Source organism: Myotis lucifugus, unplaced genomic scaffold (assembly GCF_000147115.1).
Source record: "Myotis lucifugus unplaced genomic scaffold, Myoluc2.0 scaffold_1064, whole genome shotgun sequence".
Taxonomy (NCBI): domain Eukaryota; kingdom Metazoa; phylum Chordata; class Mammalia; order Chiroptera; family Vespertilionidae; genus Myotis; species Myotis lucifugus.
This window is the reverse complement of record NW_005872112.1, coordinates 51,264-73,447: the sequence shown is the minus strand read 5'-3', so window position 1 is coordinate 73,447 and position 22,184 is coordinate 51,264. Positions and strand designations below refer to the sequence as shown.

The window sequence follows — 22,184 nt, the reverse complement described above, 5'->3', positions numbered from 1 at the left end:
AGGTCTAGAGCAGCGGTTCTCAACCTGTGGGTCTCGACCCCTTTGGGGGTCAAATGACCCTTTCACAGGGGTCGCCTAAGACCATCAGAAAACACATATATAATTACATATTGTTTTTGTGACTAATCACTATGCTTTAATTATGTTCAATTTGTAACAATGAAATTGGAGGTCACCACAACATGAGGAACTGTACTAAAGGGTCGCGGCATTAGGAAGGTTGAGAACCACTGGTCTAGAGGAAGATTACTCCACAGCAGAGGGAACAGTATGTGCGAAGGCTCTGGGGGTGGGGACTGAGGGCATGAACAACTTGTAATTCCTGGACAGGCCACACTCCCTCTCCCCTCCATGCCTTCACATGCGCTTCTCCTTTCTGTGAATGATCCATTGTCTGATCCACACCCTTCCGCTCTTGTCTGCTTAATTCCTCATGTTTAAAATTCAGCTGGGATATGTCCTCCTCCAGGAATCCTTCTATGATCTTCCCTCTCCTTCCCTATAACCTGATTTGAAATTTATCCCATGTGTTCTGAAAGCATGTTCTACTTAACACATGTTATTTTGTAATCATTTATATATTTCTATCCTTTTATTATGAAGACCTTTGAGGACAGAGCATATCTTTTCAGAGCTTTGGATAATGGCTAGTTAAAATGCTCTAAATATACAGAGTGTCCCCCCAAAATGTATACACACTTTGAATTATTATAAAGTCAGTGTTTATTAACATATAGTTCATTTTCAAAATTTAAAATAATCTATAGAAATGAATTTTTTTTTTTTTTTTGGTCAATGCCTGTTGTCATACTGATGACTGTTCTGGTCCAGGCACTGCTGATAACTCAAAGCAATGGAATCCCAAACATCAAGAATCATTTTGTTAAGTATTTATGTGCCCTCAATTCATCGACTACTGTCGGTTTTGTACCATAAACTTTATATTTTGGGTATCCCCATAAAAAAAAGTCTAGAAACACTTTAGGATAAATTTTCTTTGTTCAAAGCTTAGTCTAGCTTCACCCATTATTTCAAATCAGTTAAACCTGAGCAGAAGTGAAAACTGAGTTATCAGCTATTAAAGTGTGTACACATTTTGGGGGGGGGAGGTGAATATATATATATATATATATATATATATATATATATATATATAGTAATGAATGTTGAAATTTTAAAAAATCAACAGGGCGTATTACCTGGTGGCTTAATACTAATAACGGGGCATAAAGAAGAAGAAGGAGACAAATGAACTACTAAAATTTCAGTAGAGAAGTGAAGAATATCACCTAAGAATAATAAATCATTCATGCAGTGAAGTATCTGTATGCATACCTTTTCAGACATTTCTAAGTGAAAGACTTTCAGAGCTTGCTTAAAATCTGCTTTATCTAAAAGTCCATTTCCTTCCTTGTCCAGTTGTCGAAAGTATTTTCCCATTGCAGTCAAAATACGGACACCTCTTTTATGTAGCTGTTCTTTTAGCTTATCTGTTTAGAAAAAGGAAAGAAGGAAACTAATACTTCCTGTTCACAAATTTATCAAATTGCAATTGTCTCTCATGTAAGAAAGTTAAACTTGATGTAACTGATATGAGTAATGTCAACCTAATTGTATGTATGACTGACAAAAAAACTTTGAAAAATAGAATCCTTTTAATAAAGAAGGTTATATATAAAATTGCATGCAAATATACCAGAACTATAGCACCACTGTGTGGTGAAAGTGTTATTTTTTAAATATAGGAAAACAATGTTTCACTTTATCAGCATGAAAATAACCTAAATGTTACAAATAAAATTTCCTTTTCTAGGCATCCTTTTCATCTAACAATCCCACATTTTTTCATCTCCTTCCTCTGTTTTTGTTGTTCAAATGAATTACAAAATTGAAACCAGGCAAGTCACTCAAAGATGATCAGTTCAAAATGTCTAAAACAGTTTCAAATTAAAACTTCTATGTGAAAGAGCATCAAGGCTTGGAGTGTTATTCTGTACTGATACATTTGAAAGTAATCCTTTCTTCCAGGAATTCATAAGAAGTTATATTCTAGGCCCCTAGTATTCTCTTTGTGGGTCAGTGATTTCATTTAGTGCAGTTTGTGCCATCTCAAGGAAATATAGGGAACTTTACTAATAACATAGTAAATAAAATATATAGAGGAAGTAAATATCACCTGACACAATAGTGACAAATATTGTATTGACTATGTAAATAAACAATTTACAAACAATGGCATCAAGAATATTTGAGACTTCAAATACCAATTCCTACAACTTTAAAATGTTTCTAGTCTTCTTACTCTGTGATCATCTTTAAATTATAAATCAGGATTTATCAAAATTCATAAATTATATGATGATTCTCTGTGATTACTTCTAGACTAAGAAATTCAACAAAAGAATTGTCTGAGCCTAGTATACTATAGTAGAAGATTAGACTCTAGAAATAAAATCTGTAATATGTGTTAGTGTCCAAAGCCTACATATATTACATCAACTATGTAAAGTTAATAAAACCAATTGTTTTCTGCATTTTAAGGATGAAGAAAGAGGTACAAGAGAATTACACAATTATATGTATATTGAATGACAGCGTCCAAACACATCTGGCTCCCAATCTCTCATTTTTTCTTTTACACTAAACTACTACAAATCTCTTTCGGATATCATCTAATGCATAAGACAAGTACTATATTACAAAATTAGCTACTTGATTCAGTTCATGAATAAACCCATATTGCCTAGTTCTTTCTAGTTGTTAAATTCATAATTCATATAATACTAGTTATTCAGTTAGATAGGATTATTAAAGTAGGAGAAATCTTTAAAATACTTGTATACATATACAGTGTCCCCCCCCCAAAAAAATATATATACACCCTTTAACAGCTGATAGCTCAATTTTGAAAATGAAATGTATTTTAATAAAAACTGCCTTTATAATTATTCAAAGTATGTGTATACATTTTTTTGGGAAACCATATATATGTATATGTACATAATTAACTTGCAAAAAAGATAAGCAAATAGAAAATATAAGTCAAGTGTCATAAAACTAAGAAATACCTGAAAAATACTGCTTTACTACTTACAAAGAAAATTGTTAAAAATTTAAAATACTTGAGAGTATACTAAAATGACACAGACCTTGAATGGCTTTGAAGACCAGCCTATCATTGGCCTCTTGCCTGGTTGTATCATCCTCCTGTTCCACAGAATCAGTTCTGCAATGGACATGTTAACAATGAAAAAAATACAATCTCTTTTGTAACTCTGAGTGTGGAAACTCTCAGCTCTTCCCTGCTCAAGTCTCAATGAAACTCTATCAAAGTTAGAAGAGTGCCTAGAGATTAATCAAATCCCACCTTCCGCCTGCTGATTTCATACCTGGGAGGATTTAATATGCTAAATCAAGGGCTAAAATCCTTAAAACCTCCCAAGAATTATCTTTAAACATTATATTCATTTTTGTGGCCATTTCATTGTTCTTTTAAAATAATTAAAACTATTAAATTTAAAAGCAGTTTTACCTTGCAAAGTATAAAGTGCTATTTTGGAAAACTAAAAAATGCATTCACTTTGAGCCATACAATAAAATGAATTATATTTATCACTAAGAAACACCGAATAGCACTATATTTACCTCTAAGAAGCACTCAGCAATAACAATAGAATATATAAAAATAATTAACATAGGTCCAATTCATTTAAAAGCCTTTTATATTCATAGAATTATTTTTACATTATGGATATTAGCAAAAAATGAACACTAGTAACATGTAGGACCCAAGACACTTATAATGCTATAAAAACAAAACATCACACTAAAATGTGGGGAAATTAAACTATAGTGTGATGTACTGTATCTCATCTTTTAAATGTTATTTCTGTCTTAGCATTTTATAAAATAGAAGTGTTATAGCAAAGGCCAATTAATACAGTTTCTTCAACATAAAATGGGACATTTTTGTTCTTTGCTTGATTGTAACTGTTTCCACACATGGAGTGTGAGGTAAATAAAATAGACAGATATGGCTATGCATTGTTTTAAAAAATATAAATCTAACTTAAGACAAAATGTTTTGGAAATGATTTAATTTTAAGATAATAAATAACAGTGTTTTCACTTTCCTTCAAAATGACAAATGCATGTGTTACTTACCTGAGATCATCCGAAGATACCCGATCAATATTTGTGATTCGAAGGATAAGTAATGTGTTTTCTTTTATGCTTTCTGGAAGTCTGAGATGATCAGAACTTAAAAATGTCAAGTTTGCACCCTAAAAAAATTAACAGATGAATTATTTAAAGCTTATAATGTCTAGAAGAAGTAAGATACAACTAATACTAATTTTAAATATTTAATTTTTACTATGTGACACGGTATACTTTTATAATGATTTTTAAAAAGCATTTTAGAGACCATTTAGAAGTCACACAGGCTTCAACTAATAATATAGGAAAATAAAGGAACTAATCTCCCAATCAATCTCTGAATTAGAATAATCATCTATTTAACAATCCATGTAGAAAAATAATATAAGAACTCGATCTTCATAAGAATCTTAGGAAGAAATGACAGATTATTCAAATGAAAATAGAGCTAGCCCTAACCACTTTGGCTCAGTGAATAGAGCATCAGCCTGCGGATTCAAGGGTCCCAGGTTCGATTCCAGTCAAGGGCATGTACCTTGGTTGCGAGCACATCCCCAGTAGGGGGTGTGCAGGAGGCAGCTAATCAATGTTTCTCTCTCATCGATGTTTCTAACTCTCTATCCCTCTCCCTTCCTCTCTGTAAAAAATCAATAAAATATATTTTTTAAAAAAGAAAGAAAATAGAGCTATTGATGCACAGAAAGATGTACTGCAAATTGATGAACTGTGATAGATCAATCACACTTTTTCAACTAGTCTTTAGATAACAAACATCACATAAACATAAAACCTACTTTTAACCTGATTTGAACTTAAAGACTTCAATAAAATATTCCTATCAAATATACTTAATCTACTCAGAATATTGTTATTATTTTGATCTCTAAGTCACTCATATAAATATGGTCAAATGGGAAGTTTAATTTTCTCTGTTAAAAATAATGGAAGAGATTTCTTTCCTCTCCTTTTTCCTGGAGCATTTACTTAAGAAAACTTGTAACTATAAGTGCTTCCTCCTTTATTTGAAACTAGAAGCCCATTGCACGAAGATTCACGCAATGGGCCTTCCTTTCCTCCGGCACTCGGGACCCAGGCCTTTGGTCGGGCCGCAGAGGAGAAGCCTAGCCTTGAGGCTACAGCGAGGCTTGGTTCCTCCCCTCTGGCTGCCTGCATATGCAAATTAACTGCCATCTTTGTTAGATTAATTTGCATAGTCGCTCTGAATGGCTGGTGGGCGTAGCAGAGTGATGCCAATTTGCATGTTTCTCTTTTATTAGTGTAGATGTGTATAAATTCTTTTCAAATCATAATAATAAGCAGTTGAAGAGACTATGTGGGTTGTGTAGTAGGGTTATAAACATAAGAACATACATAAAAGCAAATGTGTGTATATATTCATGTGTACATAGGTTACATCCATGTGATCTGTGTCCGTGCATCTGAAGCTATACATTCATGCACATGAATGAACATATGTGGGTGCTCTTTTTATGTATGTGTGCCTGTGGGCATGTGTGTATGTTTGTTTGATTATTATCTTAATAGCAGGCACTAAAGTTTCTTTTAGGAAGTGTTTAGGAAAAGACCTTGGTGGGGCACATAGAAAAGTTCCAGAGTAACATCTGGAAATCAGAAGTAACACCCTCACCCCCAAAATAAAGAAGGACACAGTAGAATATTTCTGCATAAAGAAATAGAGTATTGAAGGGAGGAGAAAAAGATGGGAGGAATCAAATTTAGAATATTGAAGAGGAGGTGCGTTTACCATGGGAAATACTCAAGGGACATATATCTAAGAATAAGAATGTCTAATAAATTGTAAGCTGCTGACACTGCTGCAATAGTAACTTCCCTCCATGTGCCTTTCAAATTGTCTGCCATACACACAAAGCATCATGTACATGGCTTGCGTACAGATTTCCCCCACTCTCTCCCTTCTTTTCTTCTTTTCTTTGATGGAAATCATAAAAGGGAGCAGAGTTCCACATCTGCTTCAAGTGACATAGAACAGGAAGGGTAGAATAAATCATAAACCACACTAAGTTATTGGAGACAGCACTCAGAGCCAGAGGTAACTTCAGTCGTGGGGTAGGCATTAGACATCCTTTCCGCAGGTTGTGAAGTGGGAGTCGGAGCTGATTTTCTCCAGTTCTCAAGAGGCAGACTTGAGTGACTTGTGTATATTCTATTTAATCCCAGCTTAAGATGTAAAGTTTGTCCTCACCTGACAGTCACTACATCTTACTGATTCTACCTCCTAAAGAAGATTTTTCATTTTATTTTTCTAATTAGCTTCACAGACACAGTCACCTGCCTACTTCAGGTTGTCATAACCTCCTTCCTAAATCTCTATATTTCAATCCAATCTGGTTCTTTATACCTAGTCTTTAACATATCTCTTTCCCACATAGTAACTTGGAGGTCTTTCTAAACCACAAACCTGATGTCACCTCTCTCTCCACATTTCGTCCACATCTTATCTCTCAATGACTCCCCAACACATTTCATTTATTTGTTTGTTTATTTTTAAATCCTCACTGGAGGATATGTGTTTTTTTATTGATTTTTAGAGAGGGGAAGGGAGAAAAGGAGAGTGAAACATTAATCGGTGACCTTCAGTACACAACCCAGCATGTGCCCTGACCCAGAATCGAACCCAACACATTTTAGGTAACTCTTTAACAGAGGCTGCTGTTAGTGAGCTCTGACTCATTCTTGACACCACCAACCCTGAACTCTATACTCCAGACAGACTTCCCCTCCCCTCTCCTATCTCCCTATCCAATCTAGCTAACTCCTCCTCTAGTGAAACTTAGATGGCGCTTTCTTCATGAAGCCTTCTTTGACTCCACAAATCTAAATTATTACCCCTCCTATCTGACAATGTTTCCCATTAGACTAAACTCAACAAAAGCGGGGAATGGGTCTGACTTACCCACTGTGCTCTCTCTAATGCTTAGCCTATGAATATACAGTATTTGTTACATGAATGATCACGGTGGATAGTGCTGCATTGTAATCATGAGATAACATCTAAACTAATAAAAACCTAGGTGGTCCTCGCACCCTCGCGCGTGACATCGTCACAAGATGGCCGCCACAAGATGGCCATGTGCACAGCAAAGGCGGGGCCTGGTGGCCACTCTGTGAAGTGAGGCCTGGGGGTCCCATGGCTCCACGCAGTGTGGAGGGGGCCGGTCCTGGCAGAGAAGGTGGGTCGTGGCAGGGGAGGGCAGTTGTGGGTGATCAGGCCGGCAGGGGAGGGCAGTTGGGGGCAATCAGGCCGGCAGGGGAGGGCAGTTGTGGGCGATTGGGCCGGGAGGGAAAGGCAGTTTGGGGTGATTGGGCCAGCAGGAGAGGGCAGTTGGGGCCTATTGGATCAGGCCTAAACAGGCAGTCAGACATCCCCGAGGGGTCCCAGATTGGAGAGGGTGCAGGCCAGGCTGAGGGACACCCCCCCCCATGCACTAATTTTGTGCACCGGGCCTCTAGTCCTATATAATAAAAGGCTAATATGCAAATTGTCCCCTCAACCGGGAGTTCCACTAGGAGTTCTATGAGGGGGTGAGGCTGTCTGGCCAACTGCCTGAGGCCCTCCCCCCAACTGGCCCTGCCCCTGATCGCTCCCCCCCCAACCCCGCTTGGGGTGGGCCAGCCGGACCCCACCCATGCACGACTTCATGCACCAGGACTCTAGTGTGAATATAATGGTTTAAAATATAGGAGCACTATACAGATTTGTAACATTATCTACTAGAGGCCCAATGCACACAATTCATGCAAGAATAGGCCTTCCTTCCCCCAGCTACTGGCACCGGCTTCCCTCTGGGACCTGGGACCCGGGTTTCCCTCGCAGCCCCGGCTTCGTCCGGAAGAACATCTGGTCTAATTAGCATATTATGCTTCTATTATTATAGATTATCAACCCATTCTAGGAATTCCTTGTGATACAACATATGCCAGGAGTTACATGAGGTGGAAAAATCACAAAGATAAGCTGACTATCAGATATATATGACAGTTCCAGAGCCAACTACCCCTCTGTGTGGAGAAAAACCATGTGTCCCCAGAAGATAAGCCTGTTTTAGGTGGAGCACTGCCCCTAGCCCAGTGGCACAGCCCTGTAAAACCTTTGTTTGTTTGTTTGTTTGTTTAATCTCCACCTGAGGATATTTTTTCCATTGATTTTTTTTTAGAAGGAGTAGAAGTGAGGAGGAGAGACAGAGAGAAATATCGATGTGAGAGAAACACATCAGTTGGTTGCATCTCGCACGTGCCCCAACCAGGGCCAGGGATTGAGCCTGCAACCAAGGTAGGTGGCCTTGACCGGAATCCAACCTGAGACAGGTTCATTCTGGAAGCAGAAGCTCTAACCACTGAGCAAAATGTTAGGGCCCTGGAAAGCCTTTAAAAGTACCAAGAAACAAGCTCTTCGGGGCTTACATTGGGGATTTGGGTGGGGGCAGAAGCTAATATTACAGGGGATAAAAGCTATGCTTCGATTCAGAGCACTGGGGTCTGAGTCTGAGAGGCAGAACCTCCAGGGAAACATCAACCATTGGCCACTCACACAAATAAATGCCCCTGCTCAGGAAGGAGAACCAGCTAAGAAGAGAAGCCCACTCCTCCAGCCCCACAGGACCCAGAAAATCCAACACCTGGAATTAAACCTTTGTACACATACACAAACTTACAATATAAAAATCGCCAAGTTGGTATTGTTTGCCTTTTCTTCGCCCACACTGATGACTATAAGTGCTTTTTTTAATAAAAGGAAGCACATTTGTTCTAGAAGTTAAATGACAAGAATGTGAAATTAGTCAGCTGCTCTCAGAAGTAGTCATCTTGAGAGATGTAACAATGCTTTATGGCATACCTATTTTTCCCAAATTGCCGATATTCGTAAATTGTAAGGGACTGATCATGAATAAAAAAGAACCCAACCAGCTCTCTGCAAGCATCACGTCCATTTCTAGAAAAAGAGAATAATATCAAAGCTTTTCAAATAAGATCACTTTCAAATTAAATAATAAGCTAAAATCATCACGCCAGAGGGATGATATTGACTCCCTGGAGTGTGTGGCAATGAGCAGGGGTTAGGGCCCTGGTTGGCAAACTGCGGCTCGCGAGCCATATGCGGCTCTTTGGCCCCTTGAGTGTGGCTCTTCCTAAGCCTTAGGAGAACCCTAATTAAGTTAATAACAATGTACCTACCTATATAGTTTAAGTTTAAAAAATTTGGCTCTCAAAAGAAATTTCAATCGTTGTACTGTTGATATTTGGCTCTGTTGACTAATGAGTTTGCCGACCACTGGAGGGGAAGCCACGGGAAAAACATGCCACGGCTTGTGCAGTGCCCATTTTAGTTAGATTTGGATGGAGAAAAAGCTTTACCTTACACTGATATGAACATGGATAAGTAGATTACTAATTTGATATAGACTTTTAAGGTAAAGTGAAAGATCTTTAAAAAAACGTTGAGTTTTCAAGAAGCCAATCAAGGATGTGCATTTATTACCCTTTGTCCAAGAAAGTTTAAAATCATTAAACAAACATGATAATTTAAAAAAAAAAGACTTTACCAGTAGTGTACACAAAGAATATCAAGTAGCATTTACATTTTACTGGAAGTTTATAAGACAGAGAAAAAAGAGTTAAGAATCATCTACTTTGTTATCTTCTTGCATCTATCAATAATCTACTCTAACTTAAGCCATTAACATGAAATTATATAAAGCAGCTTACATAAAGGCTATTTTTTCAATGGCTTAGAATCTTCTGGTAGTAATATATACCTTTTAAAAATTCACTTCTCTATTTCTTTTCGAAAGACATTTTAAAATCACATTTTAAATAACTTCTAATTAAAATGCTTTTAGTTAGGTTCATACTTCCTATAATTTTTATAACAGATTGATATATATTACCTAAAAATGTTTGTTCTAAATTCACATTTTTCACTTGTTTGTGACAAATTTAACTAATCTCATTATTGTCATTTCTATTTGAAAATAGGATACATTTTATAATCATAAGATTTAAAAGTTTAATAAATTTATATTTACCTTGATATGATCCTACAGTCAAATTGCACTTTATGAGAAAGCATATTTTCGGTTAATGTTGAATGTGTTCTTATCCTGTTAAGAAACACATTTGTCAACAATGACTTTAAAGTTACATACATTTGATAAACAATACAAGTACAAAAAAAGTTGTTAATGTTTTGAAATGCACACATGGCATTAAGATGACCATTTAACCTCTTTTTTCCAGATTGATCATTGCAGCAGACACATAAGTATAAACCTAAAATATGGCACGTAAGACATGAACAACTTTTATGTTAGAATGTATAGTAGCATAGAGCTATAAAAATAAATATTCAACTAAGATAGCATATTTGTGACTGGCACTGCTGCAGGGCTAACCCGATGGCATTTCTAACCCTATTTTCCTTGTTTCCCTTCCACCATAGAATTTGCTTTCTTAGCCTCTTCAATTTTACGTGACCGAGCAACCCCGTTCTGCCAATAAACTCCCAAGAAAGACTGGTTTGTCCAGATAAGAGAGAGGCATGGGAAGAGCTCCTGACTGTGAACATGGCAAGGATATGACACTAGGAGCCAATATAGTCATCAAGCAACCATGTCAGAAAGGCCAATCAAACCTGGAAGAAGTCAGCCCAGAGCTGTGCCATCTCTGAGCTACTGAAGTAAAACCAACAACAACGTCCAGCAGCTAGTTGTATATAAGAAATAAATCCTGACTTGTTTAAGTCACTAGCAGTCAGGTTTTCAGTAGGGGTAGCTCAAAACATTTCTTACCAAAATCCAGGAGAGTGCAAAAGAGAATTCGATGAGGTTTTAGCCTTGGAATTGGTCTATGAGACCTCAGATCAGACATTTAATCTTTATGGCCTTCAGACAGCACTGAGTGATCTCACAAAGATTGCTCTTCTTAAAGTTCTGTTTAATAATATGAAGTAAAGCGCCAATGTACACACTTTGGCACTCTATTACCAATAATCTCTATGTTAAGAAATCTTAAGATTCAGTGATATATTTTTAATCGCCTTCCTAAATAGTCTTATGATATATCCTGCAGATGTAATAACATTGCAACAATGCAAATAGCAAGGGATATAAAGATCTTCAAATGTTTTATTTCTATAAAATCTAGGTCTCTATGAAAGGTAAACAAGATACAGCCAACAAGAGGCAGTAGACCAAATGAGTTTGTGAACACAGGGTAGAGCCATAAAAGCTTGATCATCTCAATTCAATTTAATCCATTAGTATTAATGTGCTTATTGAATGCCCATTATGTGCCACAAACAACTCTAAATGCTGAGAAAATAACAGCTTTAATAATAGTTACCATTTATTGAGAACTTCCTAGACACTAGTTATTATTAAAATCACTTTAATGTGTATTGGCTTATTTAATGCTTGCAATAACTCTGTGAAGTAAGTATTATTATCCCCATTTCACAAATAAATTTTACATAGACATACAGTTAGTACATGGCAAAGCTAGAAAAAATCTTGCTCATAACCATTACATTATATTGCTTCTCAAAGGTGAACAGAACTCAGTATAACAGTGATAAGTTGAAGTAATAGCTTCAATGAGTCTAGTGACTCCTTGAAAACATAAAAGAAGTAAACAGGCATCTATATTATTAATGGAAAGTTCCATGTTGGGCTTTTAGGTATCTGATAAGCAGTACCAATAACCTACCCAAGTTCTTAACCAATACAGAAATAAGAATTCAGCAGGTCAAGATCAAAATATGAATTTTATTATTGATTGAGTTTAGGAATACAGCAACAAAATCAAAGTTAAGTCTTTGATGCTAGAATTTAACAGACTAATTCACTCATTCTCATTGGGGAGGTACTTGTAAAACATAATGCATAGAACAGAATGTGTACTTCTGCAGGCAGCTGATTCCCAAGGAAAAGACGAGAAGACATGCCAATTTTCTGCTTTTAACTCTATAAAGCAGAATTTTATCTTCTTCTATTGGGAATAAACACTTGGAGTGCGGGAAACGAGTTAGGTCGGCTCGCGTGAATTGCGCGTACTCCTCGGGAGCCGTCTTTAACTCGGTTCATATAGATTTGCGGTGGAGTGCGGGAAACGTGTAAACTCGGGCCGATTGTAACTGCGTATTACCCAATATTTGTTTGTAATCCACCCTTTTGGTGGATGGAACAAAACCAAAAGACAGAGCCATCTTATATTTTGGCGGGAAATTCACCCGCACTCCAAGTGTTAAAAAAGGGAGGGGGTGAAGTCCATAAATTCAATAATTCTAATCAATATCCCCATAGGATTTTTCATAGAACTAAACTAACTTAATCAAAATTTCTATTAAAGAGAAAAGGGCCCAGTATGCTAAGACAATATTGAAGATAAACAAGCTGCAGGTATCTACACTAATAAAAGAGAAACATGGTAATTAGTGTATGACCACTACCCTTTTCATTGGCTAATCAGTGAGTATATGCAAATTAACTGTCAGCCAAGATGGCGACCGGCAGCCAGGCAGCTGGAAGCGAACATGAGGCTTGCTTGCTGCAGTAAAGGAGGACTCCAACGTTCCGCGCCTGCGCTGCCGGCCTCTGAGCTGGCAGTTTGAAACTTTGTAAAAAATATAGAAGCTAAACAAAACCCCGGGATCTCAGAGCTGGAGTTATACATTGTTTCGATTATAGAACGCAAACAAACCAGCGGAAGCCTCAGAGCTAGAGCCAGAGCTAAAGCTGGCCCAGAATAAAAAAAAAAAGAGAGAAAAAAAAGGAGCAGTTGGGAGCTTCAGTCAACAACCGCCAGCCTGAAAGCAGCCCTCAGCCCCTCACCCAGACTGGCCAGGCACCCCAGTGGGGACCCCCACCCTGAAGGGTGTGTGACCAGCTGCAAATAGCCATCATCCCCTCATCCAGGCTGGCCAGGCATCTCAGTGGGGACCCCCACCCTGATCCAGGACACCATTCAGGGCAAACCAGCCGGCCCCCAGGCCTCTATCCTATATAGTAAAAGGGTAATATGCCTCCCAGCACCGGGATTAGCGGAGCCTCGAGGCCTCCTGGCACCGGATCAGTGTGACAGGGGGCAGCGCCCAAACCCCCTGACCGCCCTGCGACTCTGTGTGTGACAGGGTGCGGCGTCCCAACCCCCTGATCGGCCCTGCTCTGTGACAGGGTGCGGTGCCCCAACCCCTCCCCCCGCCCCACAGGCCCTTCTCTTGTGTGACTGGGTAGAGCCATAACCTCCCCATTGGCCCTGCCCTGAGTGTGACAGTGGCGGCACCCCAACCCCCTGATCGGCCCTGCTCTGTGTGTGACAGGGGGGCGGTGCCTAACTCCCCTATCGGCCCTACTCTGTGCGTGACAGGGGGGAGATCCTCAACCCCCTGATCGGCCCTGCTCTGTGGATGACAGGGGGGAGCTTCCCAACCCCCTGATCGACCCTGCTCTGTGCATGACAGGGGGCAGCGACCAACCCCCTGATTGGCCCTGCTCTGTACGTGACAGGGTACGGAGCCCCAACCCCCCTGATGGGCCCTGCTCTGTGCGTGACAGGGGGTGGTGCCGCAACCTCCCTATCGACCCTGCCTTGAGTGTGACAGGGGGCGGTGCCCCAACCCCCCAATCGGCCCTACCCTGAGCGTGACTGAGGGTGGCATCGCAACCTCCCAATCCGCCCTGCTCTGTGCATGACAGGGGGCGGTGCCCCAACTCCCCAATCAGCCCTGCTCTGAGCCTGACCAGGGGCTGCACCTAGGGATTGGGCCTGCCCTCTGCCACCCAGGAGCAGGCCTAAGCCAGCAAGTCGTTATCTCCCGAGGGGTCCCAGACTGCGAGAGGGAACAGGCCAGGCTGAGGGACTCCCCCCTCCCCCCCCCCCCGAGTGCACAAATTTTTGTGCACCGGGCCTCTAGTTTTATATAAAGCAATACTAATTAAGATGGAATTATAGCCCTAGTCAGTGTGGCTCAATGGAAACAGCTTCGGGCCCTGCACCAAAAGGTCATGGGCTTGCTTCCTGGTCAAGGGCACATAGCTGTGTTGCAGCTTTGATCCCCAGCCCTGGTCTTGGTGCATGCAGAAGGCAACCAATAGATGTGTCTCTCTCACATTGATGTTTCTCTCTCTCCCTCTCCCCCTCCCTGTCCACCCTCCCACTCTCTCTAAAAATCAGTGGAAGAAAATATCCTGGGGTGAGAATTAACAACAACAACAATAAAAAAGATAGAATTATATTGGTGCAAAAATATATTACAGGTAGATGAGACCAAAGAAAAAGCCTAGAAGCTTACCATGAATTTATAACAACTTGATAAATGGCATTAAAAGTCAGAGAGATAATGAGTTTATGGTTGGCAGACATTTTTTAAAGAAGATAGAGAAGCCCCGATGGTGTGGCTCATTCGGTTGAGCATTGACCCATGAGCCAAGAGGTCACCGGTTGATTCTCGGCCAGGGCACATGCCCAGGTTGCAGGCTCAATCCCCAGTAAGGGGCGTGCAGGAGGAAACCAATCAATGTTTCTCTCATGCATGGATTATTCTCTCTCCTGCTCTCCCTCTCCATTCCTTTATCTCTCTCAAATCAATAAAAAATATATTTAAAAAATAATACACAAAGGACACTAACAACAAATGGAAAGAATGGCAAACTGAAATTAAGAACTCTGATCAAGAGACTGTAAAGGCAACCACAGGGTAGGAAAATAGATGTTCAGTAAATACAATTGAAAAGGGACTTGTAACTAGAATGTATAAATAAGTTCCACAACCAATATTAAAAAGATAACCCAATAGATTTGAAGGGAAGTTTCATATAAGAATATATTTAGATGACCAATATACATATGTAAAAGTACTAAACTTCATTATTCTCTAGTGAAATGTAAATTAAAATTACCAATACATCCCCATAAGAACTAAAATAAAAAATATAGATAATACCAAGCAGGAGCAAATAAATGGTGCAATTAGCATCCTCTTACTGCTACTGGTGACAGTGTTAATTGCAATCACTTTGGAAAACTATTTGGCAATATTTTAAAAAACATGTTATATATAGATTTCAGAGAGAGAAGTTAAAGGGATAGAGAGATAAAAACACCAACGATGAGAGAATCACACATTGGCTGCCTCCTGCATGCCCCCTACTTGGGATCAAGCCCACAATCGAGGCATGTGCCCTTACCAGGAATGAAACAGTGACATCCCGGTTCATGGGTTGATGCTCAACCACTGAGTCACCCCAGCCAGCTGTTAATATTTTTTAAAGTTGAACACTTGCATACTAAATGGTCCAGTGATTCCACTTCTAAGTAGGTACTGAGCAGAAATGGATACATATATTCACAAAAAGGCATGCAAAAAGTTCATGGCAACACTATTCATAAAGTGTCAAATGTCCATAAGCATGGACATTTACCATATATACCATAAATAAGTTATGGTATATGTATATAATGAAATACTGTACAGCAATGAAAATAAAGGACACCTATTAATAATAACATGGATAAAATGTACAAACATAATGTTGAGCAAATAAGCCAGAAACAGAGTCTACATTTTGTGATTTCACTGAAGTGCATAACCTCTGGTAGTAGGACAGAGAAGTCAACCTGCTGTGGCAGAGGGTGTGGACAGTAACTGGGAGACCGCACCAAGGGCGGGGTGTTGGGGAACAGGGTCCCTTCTATTTCTTGATCTAGAAACTTGTTCAGGCTGTGAAAATTCATATGCCGTACACCCAAAATGTGTATACTTTGTGAGAGTGTATTTTATTTTAATAAAACTTTAAAAGAGAGAGAGAGATTTAGATATGTGATAGCTGACTGATGGTCCCCTAAAGACGTCCATGTCCTAATTAATCCTCAGAACATGTAAATATGTTAATTTACATACGATGGCAGATGAAAGAGCTGGGGATGAGGAGATTGCCCGGGATTACCCACGTGGCTCAGTGCCATCACGTGGGTCTTTATAGGAGGGAAGCAGAGGAACACGTGAGACAGAAGAGTGTCAGAGTGAGATAACACGAGGCTTGCCCAGCCATTGCTGGCTTGGAACAGGGGAGAAGGGCCATGAGCCATGAGCCAAGCAATGAAGCTGAAAAAGACAAGAAAACAGGTTCTTCCCTGACCATCCAGAAGGAATGCACCTGTCAAGGCACCTCCCACGGGTCTGACCTCTAGAACTGTAAGAGGATAAATCTGTGTTGCTTTATAATACTGTTCGTGGTCATTTGTTACAGCAGCAGTAGGAAATTAATGCATGGTCCATTCACATGTTTGAAGTCATGATAATTAAAGCTTCCAGAAAATAAGAATAAGACACAAAGATAAAAGTTATAAGTAACTGCCTGACAATTACAGTCTGAAAATATAAAATAATTGCAGTGGAACTGGTAGATTTTCTATGTCTTTTATAGCTGAGGCTAGATGTCGACAGTCAGTGAAGTTGTTGAGAAATTTAAGTGAAATACAACAGAGGCCAGTGAAAGCCCATTCCAGCCAAAAGCTATTATAAGCTACAAAGTAAAATGCAAAATAATAACTTTTAAACAACGCTAACTTTGAATGTAATACATACCAATGAGATTCAGCCAATATATATTGCGTACATACCAATGTCCCAGTTACTGTATCATATATTCTATACAGAAGGACATACCTATTCTCTCCTAAGGCTGAGACTGTTATTCCTAAATTACAGATAGAAAACCTAAAGGGCAAACTTTATCCCAATATCTTAAAGTGGAAGGACTAGAATCTAAACTCCAAAAATCCAGTTCCTTTTAAATTGCAAAAAGCAAAAAACTCTTCAGGTGGACACAAAATAACATTTTAAACAAACACATGTATAAATACCACAGGCTCAATTTACATTGGTAAGTCTTCTTACTTTGTTTCATGTAGTGTTCTTTTCCTAAATCGAAGAGGTGTTATGTTTGAATCTGGAAGGACACAAGCACCTTCTGGTTTCTCAGTGGTTAAGTTTTGCTCTGGATCACTGATTACAGCCCTACGCCACAAAACACAAAGTCCGACATTGAAGTGGGATAATCCATTGTGCCAGCATTCACATATTGGTAGGCAGTCAAAAAAGCCCATGTATGAATGCAAATTTACACTGCTATCAGAATTCTGTATTTTTCAGATGTTAAATGAATAATCGCCTTGTGGTGGGATGGTGGGGGTGGAAACATCACTAAAGTGAGTTCATGAGATAATGGAAGGAGATACATTGAAGACTGTAAGTATAATTATTTATTTCAGACAATTTACTGAAAAACATGCATGTGGAATATTATTCTTTCTCTCCACCACCTAATCAAAGACTTTTTTCTAAAGCTAAACTTGTCTTACTTCTTCTCGAAGATGTCCTAGACCTAGACTATTCCGGTTTCTTTTGAAATCTCGCAGTATTTACACATTCGTATGCAATTGAGCACAGCAGGTGCTAAATCTTTATATAGTTTTCTAAGGGTTGTGAAACTTAGATTACATTCTACAATTCTATAGTTAGTCCCACTGTTCCCAAACTCCACACCAAGTCACTCTGAGGTGCCCCCAGGGAACTCCCAGGGACACTGCAGGATATTTTTAGTTTTTGAGGGAAACACAGTATTTTGTATTGATTGGACACCACATGAACTACTAGCTCAAAGTAACTCACAGTTTCAATAAGACACACTCCCTCAATGAAGTCTCATCTTTGCAAAGCAGGGCTTTCTACAGTGCTGTGGTAAACAGCAAGTGCCATATGAAATAGAACGTGACTGTGGCAGCATCATAAACAGGTCCCAGGTTTGAGAGACTGTGCAGTGGCCCCAAAAGGTACATACATCCCATTAGCAAGTAATTATGGCTACTTAAGAATGAGAAAAATATGTCTTCTTTTAATTCATGTGCTGTTGTTTTTCAAAGCCATTAAATAGTTAGAAGTGCATGCTCATTCAGTTGTTTAAACTAAAAAATTTAATAAATAGAAATAATGGGTATTTCTATTAGCCTAGGAGTGCTCTGAAAAAAGTACTAAAACACTATGAGGGCATTGAACAGAGAAAATTTGGGAATGTCTGAGTTAACAACTTATTGATTGGCCAAGGATATGGGTCATCAGGCATAAAAAAGAAATGTATTTTTTTAAATTTATCTTTATTATTGAAAGTATTTTAGATGTCCCCCCACCATTGGCTTCTTCTAGCTGCCCCATGCTCCCACGCTAGTGTCCATGGGTTATGCATATATGCATATAAGTTACATTTAACCTCTTCCCACCCACCCCTGCCTTTCCTCTGTGATTCATCAGACTGTTCCATGTTTCTATGTCTCTGAATCTATTTTGTTCATCAGTTTATTTTGTTCATTAGATTCCATATATGAGTGAGATCATGGGATACTCGTCTTTCTCTGCCTGGCTTATTTTGCTTAGCATAATACTCTTCAGGTCCCTCCATGCTGTTGCAAAGGGTAAGAGATCTTTCTTTTATACTGCTGCATAGTATTCCGAGGTGTAAATGTACCACAGCTTTTTTTATCCACTCATCTACGGATGAGCACTTGGGCTGTTCCCAGGTCTTAGCTATTGTAAGTTGTGCTGCTATGAACACTTTCTGAATGGATGTCTGTCCCAGTGACTAACTCTCACCGGCATAGGTTGTCCAGCATCACTTGCTCTGCAACACTCTGTTTCTTCTTCTCAGCTGCCACAATTTCCTGAGAAGAGAAATAAGGAAAATCACACTGTCCATAAAGCAGAATATACTACAGTTAATGCAAGAGTACTAAAATATAAACCATCCCCAGTACCTGAAGCTAAAATTGAATTGGAATCATTAATGCTATAGCAAAAATCTAAAAAATGAACAAAAGACTCCCATCATTAAAAGAGTAACATTTTTGATACATATAATCCATTAATAATCCTTGATCAACTTTTCTCAATTAGTGTTTTGACTAAACTATCTTCATACTATTTTTTGCTTTTCCAAAAGTATTTTCACTGCATTTTAGGTTTCATAAACTAATTTGTAATCACTCAAGTCCAATTAGATTATCAAGTAACTATATTCACTAAAATGTTTCTTTTGAAGGATAAGTCAAAAAAGGTGAAAAAATTAAGAAGTCAAATAAAATGTTCGATTTTCAGAATATAAATTATTGTCATCCATCCCCATGGATCATCCCAATAAACATTCCAATAAATGAAATCAAGTATGTAATGTTGCTTAAGATGGAAGCTTTGTACCTTTAGAGAGAGAATGCTATTTGAAACTGACACAAAATTTAAATTAGAGTAACTAAAGGTATATTATAAAAACAAAAGTACAAACTCCTAAGAAACCTGGAAACATTGGGCACGATCATTTAATTGTTAGTCTGCAATTGAATTTAGATGTTTGTTGGGTAGAAATTTAAGATGTATGCTTTACACATTCAAATCTGCCTCACTGGAGCTCATATCATCTATACTAATAAAGGAGTAATATGCTAATTAGACTGGTCATCTTCTGGACGTCCTTCCGGACAAAGCCACAGTAGCGGGGGCTGAGGCAGAGGTGGTTAGGGGTGATCAGGCTGGCAGGGAAGGGCAGGCAGGGGCGATCAGGCCAGCAGGGGAGGGCAGTTAGGGATGATCAGGCCAGCAGAGGAGCAGTTAGGGAGTGATCAAGCCGGCAGGGGAGCAGTTAGGGGGTGATCAAGCCAGCAGGCAGAGGCCGTTGGGGGCAATCAGGCCAGCAGGCAGGTGAGTGGTTAGGAGCTAGCAGTCCCGGATTGTGAGAGGGATGTCCAACTGCCGATTTAGGCCCAATCCTTGTGGGGTCCTGGATTGGAGAGGGTGCAGGCTGGTCTGAGGGACCCCCTCACCCCCATGCACTAATTTCATGCACCAGGCCTCTGGTGTCATATATAACTGCATCTTGTGGTCTTAAGCTTGTGACACTTCATAATGATTTTTAAGAAGTTAGAAGAATTGTGTAACTTACAGATAAAGCATTTTATATCCAAGGGTGATTCAGAAAGTGGATACTGTCTAAAATGTGAAATTATATAGAAAAAAGATCAGCCAGAACAGAGATGTAAAACCCAGAAGTGTTATTAGTGAAAGTGAAGTTCTTGGGGTGCATGAGGAAAATAATTTCCTGAGGCCCCATGGGATGATGAGGGTTAGTAGAAAGCCTTAATGATTATGTAAAATTAAGAGTGTTCCCCTCTAAGGTCTTATCTGTCCATCCCACCATTGAAAGAGTTCAACTGTGTCTTCAGCAGGGCCAGAATAAAGGCCACTGCCCAGGATTTCTGCTCCATATTAAAGTCCATTCCAGTCTAGCCTCTGGCTAGCTTAACTTGTGTTCCCAGCTGCAGTCCATTGCATGTGAGGCTCGCACAGCCATGGCCATGCATTGCTTAAGGTCACATGGCTATGGAGAGAGAACAGTGCTGTTCACAGAGCAAGAGGGAGCCAGCATGAACAAGAGATTTTGTCTGGAGATTTTAACTTTCCAAGATTTTGCATGCTTTTGATAGGGGCCACATCCTAGCCAATCCATTGTTCCCCAGGCTAGACTGACAGACAAGCACCTTTCCTACGTCACCCCGACTTCACTGCGCATGCATCCATCTACCTTTTTATATGATTTTTTCCCCCAGTGATCTTCAGGGAATGGACCGGTGGTTCCCATGGGGAGTGTGATATTGCAGTTTCTTGATGAAGCTGCCCAGATGACCATGCTTATAATGTCTGGCCTCCTCTTTGCTCTCTTCCTATTATCAATATCAATAAACTAGCTAATTACACCAATAACAAGCAAACAAAAGAGCTGAGGTTAATAAATATGGAGCCTTTGCAGAAAGCCCACCGTAACTGTTGACATTTATGGTGGTTTATACTTTTTGGAAAGGTCAGAACCACCCTGAGGCACATTGATTTAGAAGTCTGTGTAAGCATAAAACAGATTAGATATGGAAGTCACACTGGTGCAAAGAATCTGATAACATTGAAAAATGACAAGCAAACTAGAAGATATGAAATGGAAACCTCACTCTCACTGCTTCTGTTAGGTGGCTAAATATTAAATTAAAAAGTAGCCACCTACATTTTAAAAATAAATAAATACTAATTTTTGATGTGTTCAACATTTACTTACATAAACATTTCCTTGAAAAGCACAGATAAATGAGGACTACCACAATCAAGTGAAATGTACTTGATAGTGAATTTAGATGTATTGCTACTAATAAAGTAATTGTAAGGAAAAGAATTCCACTCACACCCGGTGGCTTTGGATTACACCAAGACCAAAACCCAACTGACCTTAAGCATTGGTGACATGCATTTCAAGTGTAACTTGAGACACATATCAAAGAACCCTTATTTGAGACACTATATTGTCTTATAAAGTAGCTTCTTTATCTTTAGAATTATCCTGCTAATATTCCTTATTCTACCAAACATCAATATCTAATCTAATAAAAGAGAAACATGCAAATTGACTGCACCTCCGCTATGCCCCAAGCCACGCCCACCAGCCAATCAGAGTGACAATATGCAAATTAACCCAACCAAGATGGTGGCTGACAGCCACGGAGCTGGAGCAAGCAGGAGGCTTGGTTGCCCCGGCGATAGAGGAAGCCAAGCTTCCCACTTGCCCTGGCTGGCTGTGGCCTCCACTCAAGGCAACAAAGTTTCAATTATAGAAGCTAAATAAATCTCAGATACCTGCTTCCAGCCAGCCTCCACTGCGAGCTTGAGTATCTGGGGGCTGTGGCCAGCCTGCAAATAGCCATTAGCCCCTCACCCAGGATGGCCACACCCTCATGGGGTGAGGGTCCCCACTGGGGGGCTTGGCCAGCCTGCAAATAGCCATCAGCCCCTCACCCAGGCTGGCCAGGCACCCCAGCAGACCCCCTCTCCCTGAAGGGGGTGTGGCCTGCCTGAAAACGTCCCTCAGCCCCTCACCCAGGCTGGCCAGGCACCCCAGCGGGACCCC

General features: G+C 39.6%; 1 protein-coding gene across 1 annotated transcript in view; it reads right to left on the bottom strand.

Annotated features, from left to right (window-relative positions):
• CAPS2 (calcyphosine 2) overlaps positions 1 to 22,184 on the bottom strand; it is a 47,601-nt gene that overhangs the window by 10,319 nt on the left and 15,098 nt on the right. The window contains exons 7-13 of the mRNA XM_023747935.1: positions 18,842 to 18,909; positions 10,224 to 10,298; positions 9,035 to 9,130; positions 8,853 to 8,946; positions 4,165 to 4,283; positions 3,150 to 3,226; positions 1,336 to 1,490 (exon numbers count right to left, since the gene is read on the bottom strand). Of these exons, the coding sequence (XP_023603703.1) occupies positions 1,336 to 1,490; positions 3,150 to 3,226; positions 4,165 to 4,283; positions 8,853 to 8,946; positions 9,035 to 9,130; positions 10,224 to 10,298; positions 18,842 to 18,909 (684 nt within the window). The remainder of the gene's footprint in view (positions 1 to 1,335; positions 1,491 to 3,149; positions 3,227 to 4,164; positions 4,284 to 8,852; positions 8,947 to 9,034; positions 9,131 to 10,223; positions 10,299 to 18,841; positions 18,910 to 22,184) is intronic.